Below are 12,485 nucleotides of genomic sequence, written 5' to 3' on the forward strand. Positions count from 1 at the left end.
ATTCCCAAAAGTTTTGGCATAAATATGGGAAAAACATGTCTCAATAATGAACGAGACAGGAGATTTTGTGTACCATTTAGATAACTTATGTCTTCAGGGAGGTGATATTACAGAACATCTTGTGATGTGCTCTATCAAACTGTAGCTGTATTGTCAGTAATTAGTGATGCTTTTGAGTGGTCCATTTGCAAAACTCTATTTTGAAACAACATATGGATACAAGAAAGGAATGTTGCAGACTAACAGTAAAACCCACTGGGAGCAGAAGGTACTAGAAGGTGCATAAGAGGGGGAAAAATTAGCACAACAGGCTTCAAACACACTGCACTTCTATTAGTGATATAAAGGGTTAGAACACTACACTCAGGTCAATGCCACAAGAGGGCACATGAGCACTCAGAATTAACTTAGTTTCATCTTAATGTGATTGTGTCAGGTAGCCACAAGTTCAGTTGAAAGTTGGTTGTGATCTGTGGTCTGATGCTCTAACATCTTGTTTCTAAGCTACCTCCACCAGGTGGCAGCAATTTAGTTTTAGTCTGCCTTTTGATCACTACACTGGCCCAGTATGTAACCTTTAAACTACTTGAAAAAATAAATAAAGGGAAGATTTATAGTTTCAACATTTGTTATCACAATTTGTTATTATGTAAGACAGGAAACATCCTGCAATCTTAATCCATACAGAAAACATAACTAGCTGCACAAAATCTAAGTTTAATGGTAGATCAGTTGTGCCATTGTAAACATGATTTCCTGTCCTTTCTCTACTAGCATAGTAGTGATTCTCTTCTCAAGATAGAATCATGTTTGATGGACTTTAGTTCAAAGCAGAGACAACCAAATGGAAAAAATCATGTCCAGACATTTGAGGCACTGAAAGATTAAAATAAACAATATGATCACTGTATGTATTTTTATAGAGTCGAAGCAAACTGAACCCATTTTTACCTTATTTTGGAATCTATAATTGTATTTAAATGTATGCTCATAGTTTCTAAAGAGACACTCAACACTTTAAGACTCTCTGAACAAAGCTTTATTTATACATACCGTATATACAAGACACAAAAGGTAGCCACACTCAAATGCCAACATGTTTCTATACAAAGAAATACAAAGACAGAACCAGGAAGGTCAGAAACAACCCCTCAAAGTTAACAAATTGACCTGATTCAGATAAAAGCCAGATGTCATTTTCATTACAGCAGAAAATATTAGAAAAAATACTAAAACCAGTCAGGAAGCTCTTCATCATTATTGTCAGGATTAATGTCCGATGATACTCTAGAGACCCTGCAATAGGGAGTGTGACTCAATCTGAAATCAGTGGGAGTTCTTAGACGAATATTTGTACCCGACTTTCAGTTTGACTCCACATAAAAGATTGTACTGTAATTTTTTATGAAAATCATTCATTAAAAACAAATGAAGCTTTATTTACTGCAAAAATTTTTTATAGAAGAGTATTTTCTCCTTTAATAACATTCCTCACATGGTAACCCTTTTAAGCCCCACACCTTTATACTGAATGTATTTTGGTTAAAGTGACTACGTCTACGGATGGAAGCACAGCAGTAAAATAACAAAACTCTCCCTTTTTGTCAGAATTGGACAGAAAATGAATCCTGGTTTAAGTTGAAACTTTAATCTGTGATGTTACGTTACACAGTTTGCCCCCCTGTAAACTGGCACTGACTGTGCACTGCATTGAAATGGCTTTAAGAGTGTTGGGAGTTCCTTGTTGTAAATAGACGCCCTGATACAGTCTACACCTACGAGGCATCCAGGTTTTAAAAAGTCGATTAAGCAAATCAGCTGGCAAGAGAAGCCGCCAGCTTACAAGCCTCAAACACCCAGACACTGATGAGAATCAAAACGTGTGATTAAGTGATAAATGTGTTCTTAAACAGTTGATACAATCTAATGATACAATCTGTGTCTACACGCCTGGTCACAAGTTCTTGAATACCCAGTTTTTTGCTTATAATAAGCAATTGATTGTGAATAATGTGGAAGCATGAGTTTGATTGCTTTAACTAGCATTTCACCTCCAGCTGCCTTTTTATAAGGCAGCATTTTAAGTCCTCAAACACACATTATAGTTATCATGGAGGTCAATTTCAGCTCATCAGGGGGCAAATGTAAGCTCTTGTATTTAGATACTTTACAATAAAATTGCTTGTTATCCACCAAAAACAGTTTTTCAAAAACGTGACCGGCCCAGTTTCTCTGGTTTTAAAGTCATATGAAACTGATACAATGTGAAACAAAGTTTAGAAAGAACAATATTAGGCTATAACTATTTACAGTACATGCATGGGTGGATTCTACACACTGACTTAAAAGGACAGGTCAGTTCTGACCTCCAGAGAGCGAGGCAGCAGGCGTCCTAGTGGGTGACAAAAACGGCACAAGAGACACACACGGGACCACACGGAGCAGCTCTGTGCCGCTGATGTGAAAACATGAAAAAGAAGTGAACATGGCTTCTGTTTGCCATTTCACTGTAATCCCCTGAAGAAGCTTAATTTATTGGAAATGTCACAGTCAAAGGCTTTGCAGGCAGACAACAGCCTGTCTCTACACACAATCTGCCACATCATAATATATATATGAAAATAAAGGTAGACCAGTGGGTTTCAGAATTCATTAAAATATGGAAAGAACTGGAAGCAACCTGCAAATGTATGTCTACAACACCATAATAATGACTAGTAATCTAGTCTGAACTATTGCAACTGCTACTGAAGAACTACCTATTTCTTAACAATGAAAATAAAACCCACACTTCTCCGAAAATAAACATGACACGTGATCTCTTCTGGCTGAAGGCATACAAACATGATAAAGAGCACACTTCATAAAAGGAGGTGTACTGAAGAAGCACTCGAATGTCCTCTCGCACTCGTCTCGCTCACACCGAGGGTGAATGAAACTCATAAAAAAAATAGAAATAAAAAACAGATATCGGGTCTCTACGTGCTATTGCAATGGCAACATTAGTCACACCCTCACACTCGCTCTCCTCCTCTTCATCCTCGTCTTCATCTGCTCGATTCTATTGTTTTTCGCATTCCATCCATTGTTTATTGGTCTTCCGGCGCGTCGCTTGAAAGAGAAGAGAAAAGGGATGAATGACAAGAGGAAGAGGAGGGGGAGAGGTCATTTTTGTCTGCTCGTGTATTTGCTTTTTAAGGTCCCTTACAGTGGTCCATATTTGGCCTCGTAGCGCCCAGCCGTGTTCTTGTAGCGGCCGCACTCCTTCCGTAGGTCGGCGACCTCCGACCTCAGCGCTGTGTTCTCTCGCTCCAAGAAGGCCGCCCGCACTGTAATCTGGTTCTCCTTTAACCGGCGGGCGTCACGTGAGCGTTTGGCAGCCACGTTGTTCTTCTTCCTTCTCTGCCAGTATTTGTCATCCTGGAGATGTGGAGAAGGAAAGGAGGAGAAGGGTTGGAGTGATAAAATAAATACAATATCAGATCCTGCTATGCTGACTGACCACAGCCGAGTGAGTAATGTGGCTGACAGCCAGGCTCCTTTGTGCATGTAAACAAAGCCTGTGTTCTCAGGCGCGCTAGGGAGGAAGGAAACATCAATTTGAAGATTTTCACACTGCTGAGTCACAGTGAGTTGCAAGAACTGCTTCACTAGGAGATGGCTTTATTTCTAACCTGAAATCAGAATATGAGTTTCTACCGTTCATACACGACTTCTGAATTAGAGAACTGGCTTATTAAATTACATGCCAATAAGATGAGTACATTTAATTTCCAAGATGTCAAATTTTCAAGACGTTTAGGCATGTTTGAGGTTTTAATACAATCTCTTTTTAAAGTCTTAGGTCCCACCGAAATTAGCGCATTGACGTTGGTGTTTCAGACCCGGGACGACCCGCTTATAAATGCTGATTGTCTCTTTTCCCATTGCCAGTGAAGTATACTCATCTTTGACGTCACAAATGCGCCCGAAACAGGGTTAGTAAACAGTGAAGATGTTACAGTGGTTAGGTGTTTATTGTATCTATTAGTCATTCGGTCTGTGTAACAAACTCGACGGCGACAAATTTAGAACGACGTTCGAGCGCTACTGGGACGGAGACTATGGCGGAATTTGGAGCGGAGATGAGTCACAGAAGTTAGCGACAGAGCAAAAAAGCTGGGTGTTAGCAGGTTTTTTACCAGTGGGAAAGTCGCTTAAGACATGAAACTTATTTTTATTAATGTAAAATTCCTTATAATAAAAGCTGTGTAATATCTTTATGTTTAAGCCTGCCTCTCTATTGTGGTGCTGCAGAAACACAGTAAAACAAACTGTTGGAACTTTTGAGGCCCCTTTTTGTCCCTCTCCCAGCTTACCTTCTGCTCTTCAGGCACAAACACCTTCTTTGCCTTCTTGATCATAGGTTGTGGCTTGAGCTCGTCCTCTGAGAACTTGTGTTTGCGAGGGTTGAACAGTTCGCCTCCAGGCACGCTGGACAGGACGAGGTCTGTGGGATCCGGCTCGTAGTTAATATCGACCTCGATTTCGTCGGGGTTGATGGGCTCGGGTGTCGCTCTGTCGTCTTCAGTTGTTACCTCTGAGCAGACCAAAAATAAGAGCACGAGAAGTGAAAGATTAGACATTTGCAGGGAGAAGATACTGCATTTTTGAAATGATATTAATATTGAGTGTCTTTCCACCTTTATCCACATAAAGCTGACCTTCAGAAAGTCAGTTAGGGGCTGGTGTCACATTCCCTTTGCTCTAACTGTGGCTGTTGTACAGAGAATTAGCCTGTTTTTACACATCTGTAAAATTTTATCTGTAATGCTTGTTCACAGTAACCTTCATCAAGGCTTTGTGTAACATTGGTCTTCTTTAACTGTATGCATGTGGGTGGGTCCAGCATGTACAGACTGCTGATTATCCAGCCGTAAACGCTACTATCTTTGCTACGCAGAGGCACCAGCATCTATTTTTGCCGTACCCCCAACCGTTACTTGCCATGGCTTGTTCCAGGACAGACTGACAATTTGAAATCTCTCCAGTGCAAATCAGGTTAGCCTCAGAGCAAAATAAATATACATAATTGTAAAATGTAAAATGTCTGAGACTTTTGAGATGACTGATGTTTCAGAAGTGTACGATAAAGCAAATAACTCTAGAAGAGGATTTAACTTGTTTAGAGGCATCTCACCTAACTTGAACATCTAGTTTTCAGTTTTGTTTGAAGAAACCCTGCAGCCCTCCACTACAACCTCCACTCACCTGCAATGACATCACAGATGATGTCAGAGTCACCCTTGATGATCACCAATTCCTCAGTGCACTTGTCCAGTTCCTGAATGGGCAGCAGGGCCATTGGAGACATAGTCGCTGCCTTGGTAACCTTCAGCTGTGTAGAGCGGGAAGCTTTGATGTTCTTGGTCTTAACGGCACCTTCCTGGCTGCTCTTCGGAGATTCCTCATCAGGCAGGGTGGGGATGCCGTTCTCCATGAGGAACTCCTCAAGATCCATGTACTCCAGATGGAAGTTTTCCCCGTCATAGGGAATGGTTTTGTCCCAGATAGCAGGGGTCAGGGAGGCTGAAGGACCCATATCGCTCCCTCCTCCCCCAAGGTCGACATCATCTCCCAGACACAGCTTTTCTTTGTCGGTGTCTGAAACACAACAAGAGACATTTAGAGATTAGAAACACTCAAATGTCATGACAAATAGTCAGAAAGTCAATTTGATCTGGGGCTCTCAAGTTACAAGGGGAAATCTTCTCAAGCAAAGCACATTTCACCCTTTTTCAAAGAGGTAGGGCTTGTTTTGTTTTTACTCCCCAAAGAAGAAATATTCCAGAAAGCTCCCTCGGGCAGCAAACCCAGCACTGATTTTATTGTTCCTTTCCACAGTAAAAAGGGGAGCACAAGTTTCAAGTTTCCACAACGGCTACAGCTGACAAATTCATAACTCAGTTGATACAGAACATCTTAACATTGCAAAAAACATTGTAATTGCATAATTTTGTGATCACCTATTGCTACTGTGGAAAACTTTTGATTAGGCTGATGAATTAAGTCATACATAAGAGAGTATATATAGTGTAAGAACAAGTTACTACAAGCATTGAGATACAAAATAGCTGGGATGTATTGTATATTCTGCTAGCTTACATTTGCAACTGACAGAAAACAAAAAATTGACAGGTCATTCACTTTGCTTGACTTATTTCTGATTTACTTTTCATGGAAACAAATAACTGAATAATTGCAGGAACTTTCAGTCAACAAAGCTGCAATGCAAATCAGGGGTGTGTCGCGAAAAGTCTGGATTGATGGTAGGGGGATGGTGGATTGATAGCTTGAAGCGGACTACTCCAGGAACAGCATTCTCTTACAAGCAGATGTATGGCGGCAAGATGTTTTGATGCTAACAATAGCTGAAGCAGTGAAAACACTTGTCTTCACACAAACTCTTTTAGCATGGTCTCAGATTCAATTCAACAACACACAGGAAACACCAGACGTCTAGCCAGCAGATTTCACCATATTAATCGTATCATTTGTAATTGTAACATTTGATACAATTGTTTCGAAAGCGTTATCTTTGTTACAAACCTAAAGCTTCCTTTCACATATCACTAGATGGGTAACAGAGCCAAGGGAAAAGAGGCCTGTACACAATGTACAGAAGTTGATATTAAGGCGCATTGAACAACAAACAGCACGTCCCGTCCTTTACATTGTTATAAAACCATCTCGCGTGTTTTCGGCTTTTTTCGGCTCAGCTCGTGTTTAGCGTATGCCCCATCGTTCGTCCTTTACTCTCCGTAATTCATGCACATACCGTCGTCGCCATCCAGTATATTCGGCGGAGGCATCTCCATTATTTTCTTCAAAACCACCGGGAATGAGCTCGGGGCCCCGGTGGCTGTCTCCAGTGTGATAACAATTGGCTCTCCCGACATTTTCACCCCTTGTTGACTTTATCCGTGTAAAGAAGCAAGCTCAGCAGTTATCCTGTTTGCTCGATAACGTTAACTATCCAGTCGGTTTAACTGCCGTCCCAGGCTTTTTTTAAGAGAAAAAAAAGACAAGCTGAACTTTCACATCTCCAGTAGCTCGCTGCGTTTTTGACCCACTTCCTTGGAGAATTTGAGCCAGGACGTTTTTGGTGTTCCGAACAAACCGCACCTTCTCGTCGATAATTCCCACCCAGCTGTGTGCTGATTGGCGCCCCGTTTTTATAAATATTCATCAAACTGTGAAAAAGGGGGCGGGGATACAGCGAGAAGCCAATAGCGGTTGTCAAGAAAACGCCAGCTAAGAGCTCATTGGTTGACCGAGTTATATATGTTCTACTCAACACAGTAACAGAAAAACATGTCACGTGTAGGCAACGTTGACACATATAGCGATGCATCTTGACCTAATTCGTTCCTGCAGTATTTGGCTTCATCTATTGAAGTTCGGTTTCCTATTCATGTTTTTAATTGTTTCATATTGAAGGCACAGAAAAACGCCTATGTGTGTTCAATACAGGCCGTATTCAGAAAGGTTTATAAAGCTAGACTCAATAGCCTACATTTGCGGTGCCATTACAACGATTTAAGAAATACACCTATCCACTTTTCTCTCCTGCAATTTTGTTCGCTATTTAACACCCGACAGAGCATTCCCCAGAAAGTCCATGCAGCCTATAGACACGTATGTCCATATGCTGCAACACCGTTCACATGCAAAAACACGTGCAGCGTGGACCCCTTACATACGTGCTGCGTGCAATGGGGCCGCGCCATACCTACACGCATGCAGCAAAGCAGACATCCCAAGGGCGAAGATCTGCACACCAGAGTCCTAATGCTGAGTTGCCAAAACATTATTATAGCCTACAGCACTGAATCAGACTCACAACAGCTACATATTAATACGACATACAACTGTCCAACCTGAGGCTTAACAGCAGTGGTGTTGGATGTAGGTAGTGTGTTTTTGTCACATATTGCTTGTATGCATTACCAACGCCTCACAGCCTGTTTTTGGCACAACATATGAGGGTGGACAAAGCCTTCAAGGTCAGTTGCAACAGTGAGCACACGTTCCACAATGCCTCATTTTCAACCTCCATTATAGGGACACATCTCCAAACTTCCCCAGAAATATTAGCTTGTGTTTCATAAGTCAAAATGCCCTGACTTCCCCTCTGATTTAATACGTTTTACAACTTTTCCAAACACGCTGTGTGTACGTGGTGATCCAAAAGCATCATATTTACAGTCTAAGAAGTTTAAAGCAAATAAACATTTCTAACAATACACTTTTATGTATCATGAGTGGGTCTGTAAACTTAGTCTGCAGTTACATATCTCTTTGATGGATTGCAGCTCTTTTCTGCATCTGCCATCAAACATTACAGGGTTTATTTAACAAAATTTGGTGGCCGGTGTGACCATTATGCTGATGCTTATAGTGAAGGTATAGTACATGTGACTTTGTTGACAGGTGCAGAGACAGGGCAGCAGACTTAGGTTCATGTGCAAGCCACGCAACAAATTACATCAGTCTGTAATGTAATTTCACTTGCAAAGTGAGTAAGAAGTGAATGGGCTTCTCAAAAAAAAAAAAGCTTTCAGTCACCATGACTGTGCAGTTTAAAAAAAAGGGGTTGCAAAGAAATGCCAGGATTTCATCAGGATGTCTACTTCAACAGACATGTTCATACTCCACATGTAGCTTCATTCATGAATGTGACAGGTAAGAAAGTTTGCAGCATATTTTGCTTTGTTGACACCTTTATGGATTCTGTGCAGTGCAACTTGATACATCATTATTCATTATCACACATTTTTATATATAATCAAAATAAGGGAAGAGCTCCTGTGTCCACCATCACATCATAAAAAAGAGGTGATGCTCACAGTGCACATGTTAAGTTTTTTTAAACAGGTGCTACAGTTAACAACAAACTCTAAAAATAAAGGAGCGACGAGTTTGAAGCCCGCTGAGCAAATTCTGAGGAACGCTGGGTCCAGGAGCAACACACACACACACACACACAATCTGCTCTGTCGTGTTTTTTTCATTTTCTCTTCTGGCCAGCTGAACTGCATGATGACATTCTTGATTTAATTATCTAAATAAAGCACCAGTTTAACCAATATCTAAATGAAATTGCTACATTTGTAAGACCATGAAAGTCACCGTAGGTCATGACCCTCCATGACTGCATCTCAAACTCCTCCCAAACTACTGCAGTTCATGTGAACGACTTTAGATGGCTCCCAAAACTCTAAAACAATCAAATATTTCCAGTTGCATTATTACTTTATTTTATTAATTATATACCTCTATACTTTCTGTTAGGTTGAGGCAAGTGGAGGATAATAAAAGACATTTCCCCACTATGGCAGACCTGATTCTCGGCCTCTGTCATCATTGCATCATTGTCTCTCGTAGTTTGTACATATTACTTTTATGTTTAATGTAGGCCTGTAAATATTAGTTAAAGATCTAACGTTTAATGTAGGCTTGTAGTTTTTAGTTTAATATGTAATGTTTAATGCTTGTACATAGAGAGCGAAGTTAAACCGGAAACAAATTCCTTGTATGTGTACCAACCTGGCCAACAAAGCTGATCCTGATTGACATATCATTAATAATGTATTTAGTGGGGGTTTTTAAAAGCTCCACACATAACAGCCTTAAAAAAACAATGTAGAATCCCACTTATAACACAAGTGTACCATCAGTTAGTCTGACAGAAAATCACTCTGTATTAAAACATGAACCAAAAGGAAAATAAATGGCCCATCTTGCTTTTACTCATTTACAAAAGGTGTACTGTTCCCTATTATCTGATCACCATGTCCCAGCAGCAAGACAAAAACATGCCTGGGTTTCAACTATCATCCACCAAATATGGGCTTCCTTTAAAGCTGCTCAGATCCAGTTGGTGTAAAAGGACACTTGTTGCAGTCATTTAACAAAGATCAAACGAATAGAGAGGCCCTGCTGGTTTTGTCACTATGCTGACAAACCATGCTAACTATGTGTGGATTGAGAATCGTTCCTTTCACAGTAATAATACAGAGATCAGAGATAATTAGGGGCTTACTGTTGCACCTTCACTGTAGCTGTGTTACGAGTGTAGGGCTAAAAACATGACTATAATGATGAAGCAGCTTCAGCAGCCAATAGGAGTCCAGAAATGGTGTTACCTAACAGTTTAGGATACGATTTCATCTAAATGACCAATGTCAAGTCTTAAATCCCATCATCAACAATAACTAGGTTTCTCTGCGCCATCTTGAGGTCAACACACCACTTTACCACCACCACGCTACCTTGGGTTTTTTTTTAAGGGCAACAGTCAACACTGTTTCTGCAGCAGTGTGGGCTGTAAAGCTATAGCCAAGGGGTCATTGCTTTAGAAGTAGATTCATTAAATGCATCCCGCAAACCTTTGGATTCAAACCAAAGAGAGGGAACAGATCCCTACAGCCCAGCAGCTGAACTAATTCCCATGTAGCTCAGCAGACAGGGATTACGCAACAAACACGCAGTTGTTTGCAGATACTTCAGACACACTTCAGCAACACCTTTAAGTACTAGTCAGCACTTTCCTGCATAAAACAAATTCTGAACTCTCGCCGTTGCATGTAATTTGAATCAAGAATCAAACTGTTAGATTTGCCAGCAACTCACCATTGTCGTCAAAGTTCGGGAGAGTAAATGGATGCTCAAGAAAAGCCTTGAAAATCTCCGGGATCTCTGTTGTCATTTTCCCTCTAAATTGAAAAAAGGTCAATAACTGTTTGCAGAGCTTATCAGAAGCTCTTAACAACAATATTAGAATAAAGTAAAAAAATAAAAAGACTACACAAGACCCAGAAGGCCAATTGACGTTTACACGAGCCTGGCAGCTCCCTTAAAGTGTCGAAAAATCAAAATGTAAACGGGTCACACTCAGTGAACTGTTTACAAGTTACTTAACACGGTCCAACCCCTCAGCAACTGCGAAGCCAATCAGGAGCTTACTTTCCACCAGCGATCGGCGGAACGAGCTCCGATTGGTTACTCAACGTGTCCATAACAACAGAAAAGCCAATCGGAAGCCGCCTGTCAGTTACCTAAGGAAAAAAAAAATAAAAAAATAAAGTGGAGACCCCAAATGTAGATGGTTATGTAAAGAGGCGGATATTTAACAACAGATAATAATATTACCATCACCACCTGTAGGTCCTCGCGACTCTGTTTGTAAAACAACTGTAATAACCAATAGGTGAGTTATAAATAAATCACCGATAGCCTATGTTATAACTGATATGGTGATACTGCAAATTTGTAGGCTACATGTAACTTTCAGCTAAAAAATAACTTAGGCTAACAAGCACTTAAAGTTTCCTATTGAATTATTAAGGGGGTTCCTAAATAATAAACGTGCATTCAGACCTTTTGACTTGTAGCAGATAGACCTCAGGTGAAACCAATCAGCTAATCATTTAAGTTAGACAACTCATGTCCAGTGAGGTAAAAAAAATAAAAGTCTATTAAACAAAATGCACAAACCGCTACATTTAACCCTCTCAGTCAGTAAAAAGTATGCTTCTAGCATGGCCCAGAGCAGACTGCGTGTAGGTTACTGAGTGTAATTCCACGTGCATGACATGTTTTGTAAGAGCATTGTCGACACGTGTGAAATAGTTCACAGTCCTCCAAGTCGACAGTTACGCAGTCCGGGGTCAAAATGTCCCTATATTCCCAGGGTCCTATGTCCCCTGAGTCCTGTATTAAACACCATTGCAAGAAATTGTTAGGGGCTTAATTTGCAGTTTAACTTGCTTAAGACTAAAGGATGAGGTTTCAAATGCAGATGTCTTGTCAATACTGTCTTGCCTTAATACAAGAATATCTTGCCTTCAAATTTAAGGGCATAGGTTTCAAAGGTGATTACATCATTAGCATGTAAGAATGATTTCAACATACTGACCCTGGAAACATACATTGAACATTTGAACTGGGGACAAAAACATAACTATGAAAATGTAACCTTTTGAAAGCAACAGGGTATTTAGCTTGGAGGCACATTATCCTGCAATAAAATCATTTCAGTGTGGAGCTCAATCCTTTAGACTTTTTGTTCAAAACTGTCAAAGTAAGTGATGCTGATATATTGCATTGTATTGGCATTATCAATACCTGGGGTTTATCACCTTTAATTACACACATAAGTGGAGACAATACTCAAAATGCATCTTTGTCGCAATTAATTCAAGAGTGAAATATTTCCATATTTTGTCAGGTTAGGGCAGCTACAATATACTTTACACCAACATACCTCCCCAGCCACCATGACTGGCTGACTGGGATCAACTCTCCAGCTCTCAGCCAGCTTCAAAAATCCTGTGGAACAAATAGAAGAGTCAAAGTTCCACTTACCTTAGTCTATGTAATTATCTATGCATTGTGGCATGCTATTTTTTTTAGCCATTAATCAAACTTTTTTAATAAATTTA

The 12,485-nt window shown here is 40.3% G+C and overlaps 1 protein-coding gene across 2 annotated transcripts; it reads right to left on the reverse strand.

Moving 5' to 3' along the window:
* Window positions 1–1,023: 1,023 nt before the first annotated feature.
* On the reverse strand, window positions 1,024–10,915 carry tefa (TEF transcription factor, PAR bZIP family member a). Of its 2 annotated transcripts, none has more exons than XM_069664823.1 (5): window positions 10,675–10,915; window positions 5,251–5,643; window positions 4,359–4,579; window positions 3,209–3,420; window positions 1,024–3,111 (listed from the first exon to the last, which is right to left on the reverse strand). In XM_069664823.1, exons 1-5 carry the CDS (start codon window positions 10,748–10,750, stop codon window positions 3,090–3,092), a joined length of 924 nt encoding a protein of 307 aa, XP_069520924.1. In that variant the 5' UTR covers window positions 10,751–10,915; the 3' UTR covers window positions 1,024–3,089. The 2 variants fall into 2 exon arrangements, with proteins under 2 accessions (XP_069520924.1, XP_069520923.1); XM_069664822.1 differs by lacking the exon at window positions 10,675–10,915 and adding an exon at window positions 6,818–7,157.
* Window positions 10,916–12,485: the final 1,570 nt, after the last annotated feature.

Source organism: Semicossyphus pulcher, unplaced genomic scaffold (assembly GCF_022749685.1).
Source record: "Semicossyphus pulcher isolate SPU_LCO1_2020_fin unplaced genomic scaffold, fSemPul1.0.p SCAF_16, whole genome shotgun sequence".
Lineage (NCBI taxonomy): Eukaryota > Metazoa > Chordata > Actinopteri > Labriformes > Labridae > Semicossyphus > Semicossyphus pulcher.

Excerpts from the sequence above, each read along its gene's own strand:
- tefa (XM_069664822.1), bottom strand. The coding sequence starts at position 6,938 with ATGTCGGGAGAGCCAATTGTTATCACACTGGAGACAGCCACCGGGGCC. Across the intron at positions 4,580-5,250 it reads CATCTGTGATGTCATTGCAG|AGGTAACAACTGAAGACGAC; the intron begins GTGAGTGGAGGT and ends TGGTCTGCTCAG. Across the intron at positions 3,421-4,358 it reads TTGTGCCTGAAGAGCAGAAG|GATGACAAATACTGGCAGAG; the intron begins GTAAGCTGGGAG and ends CCACATCTCCAG.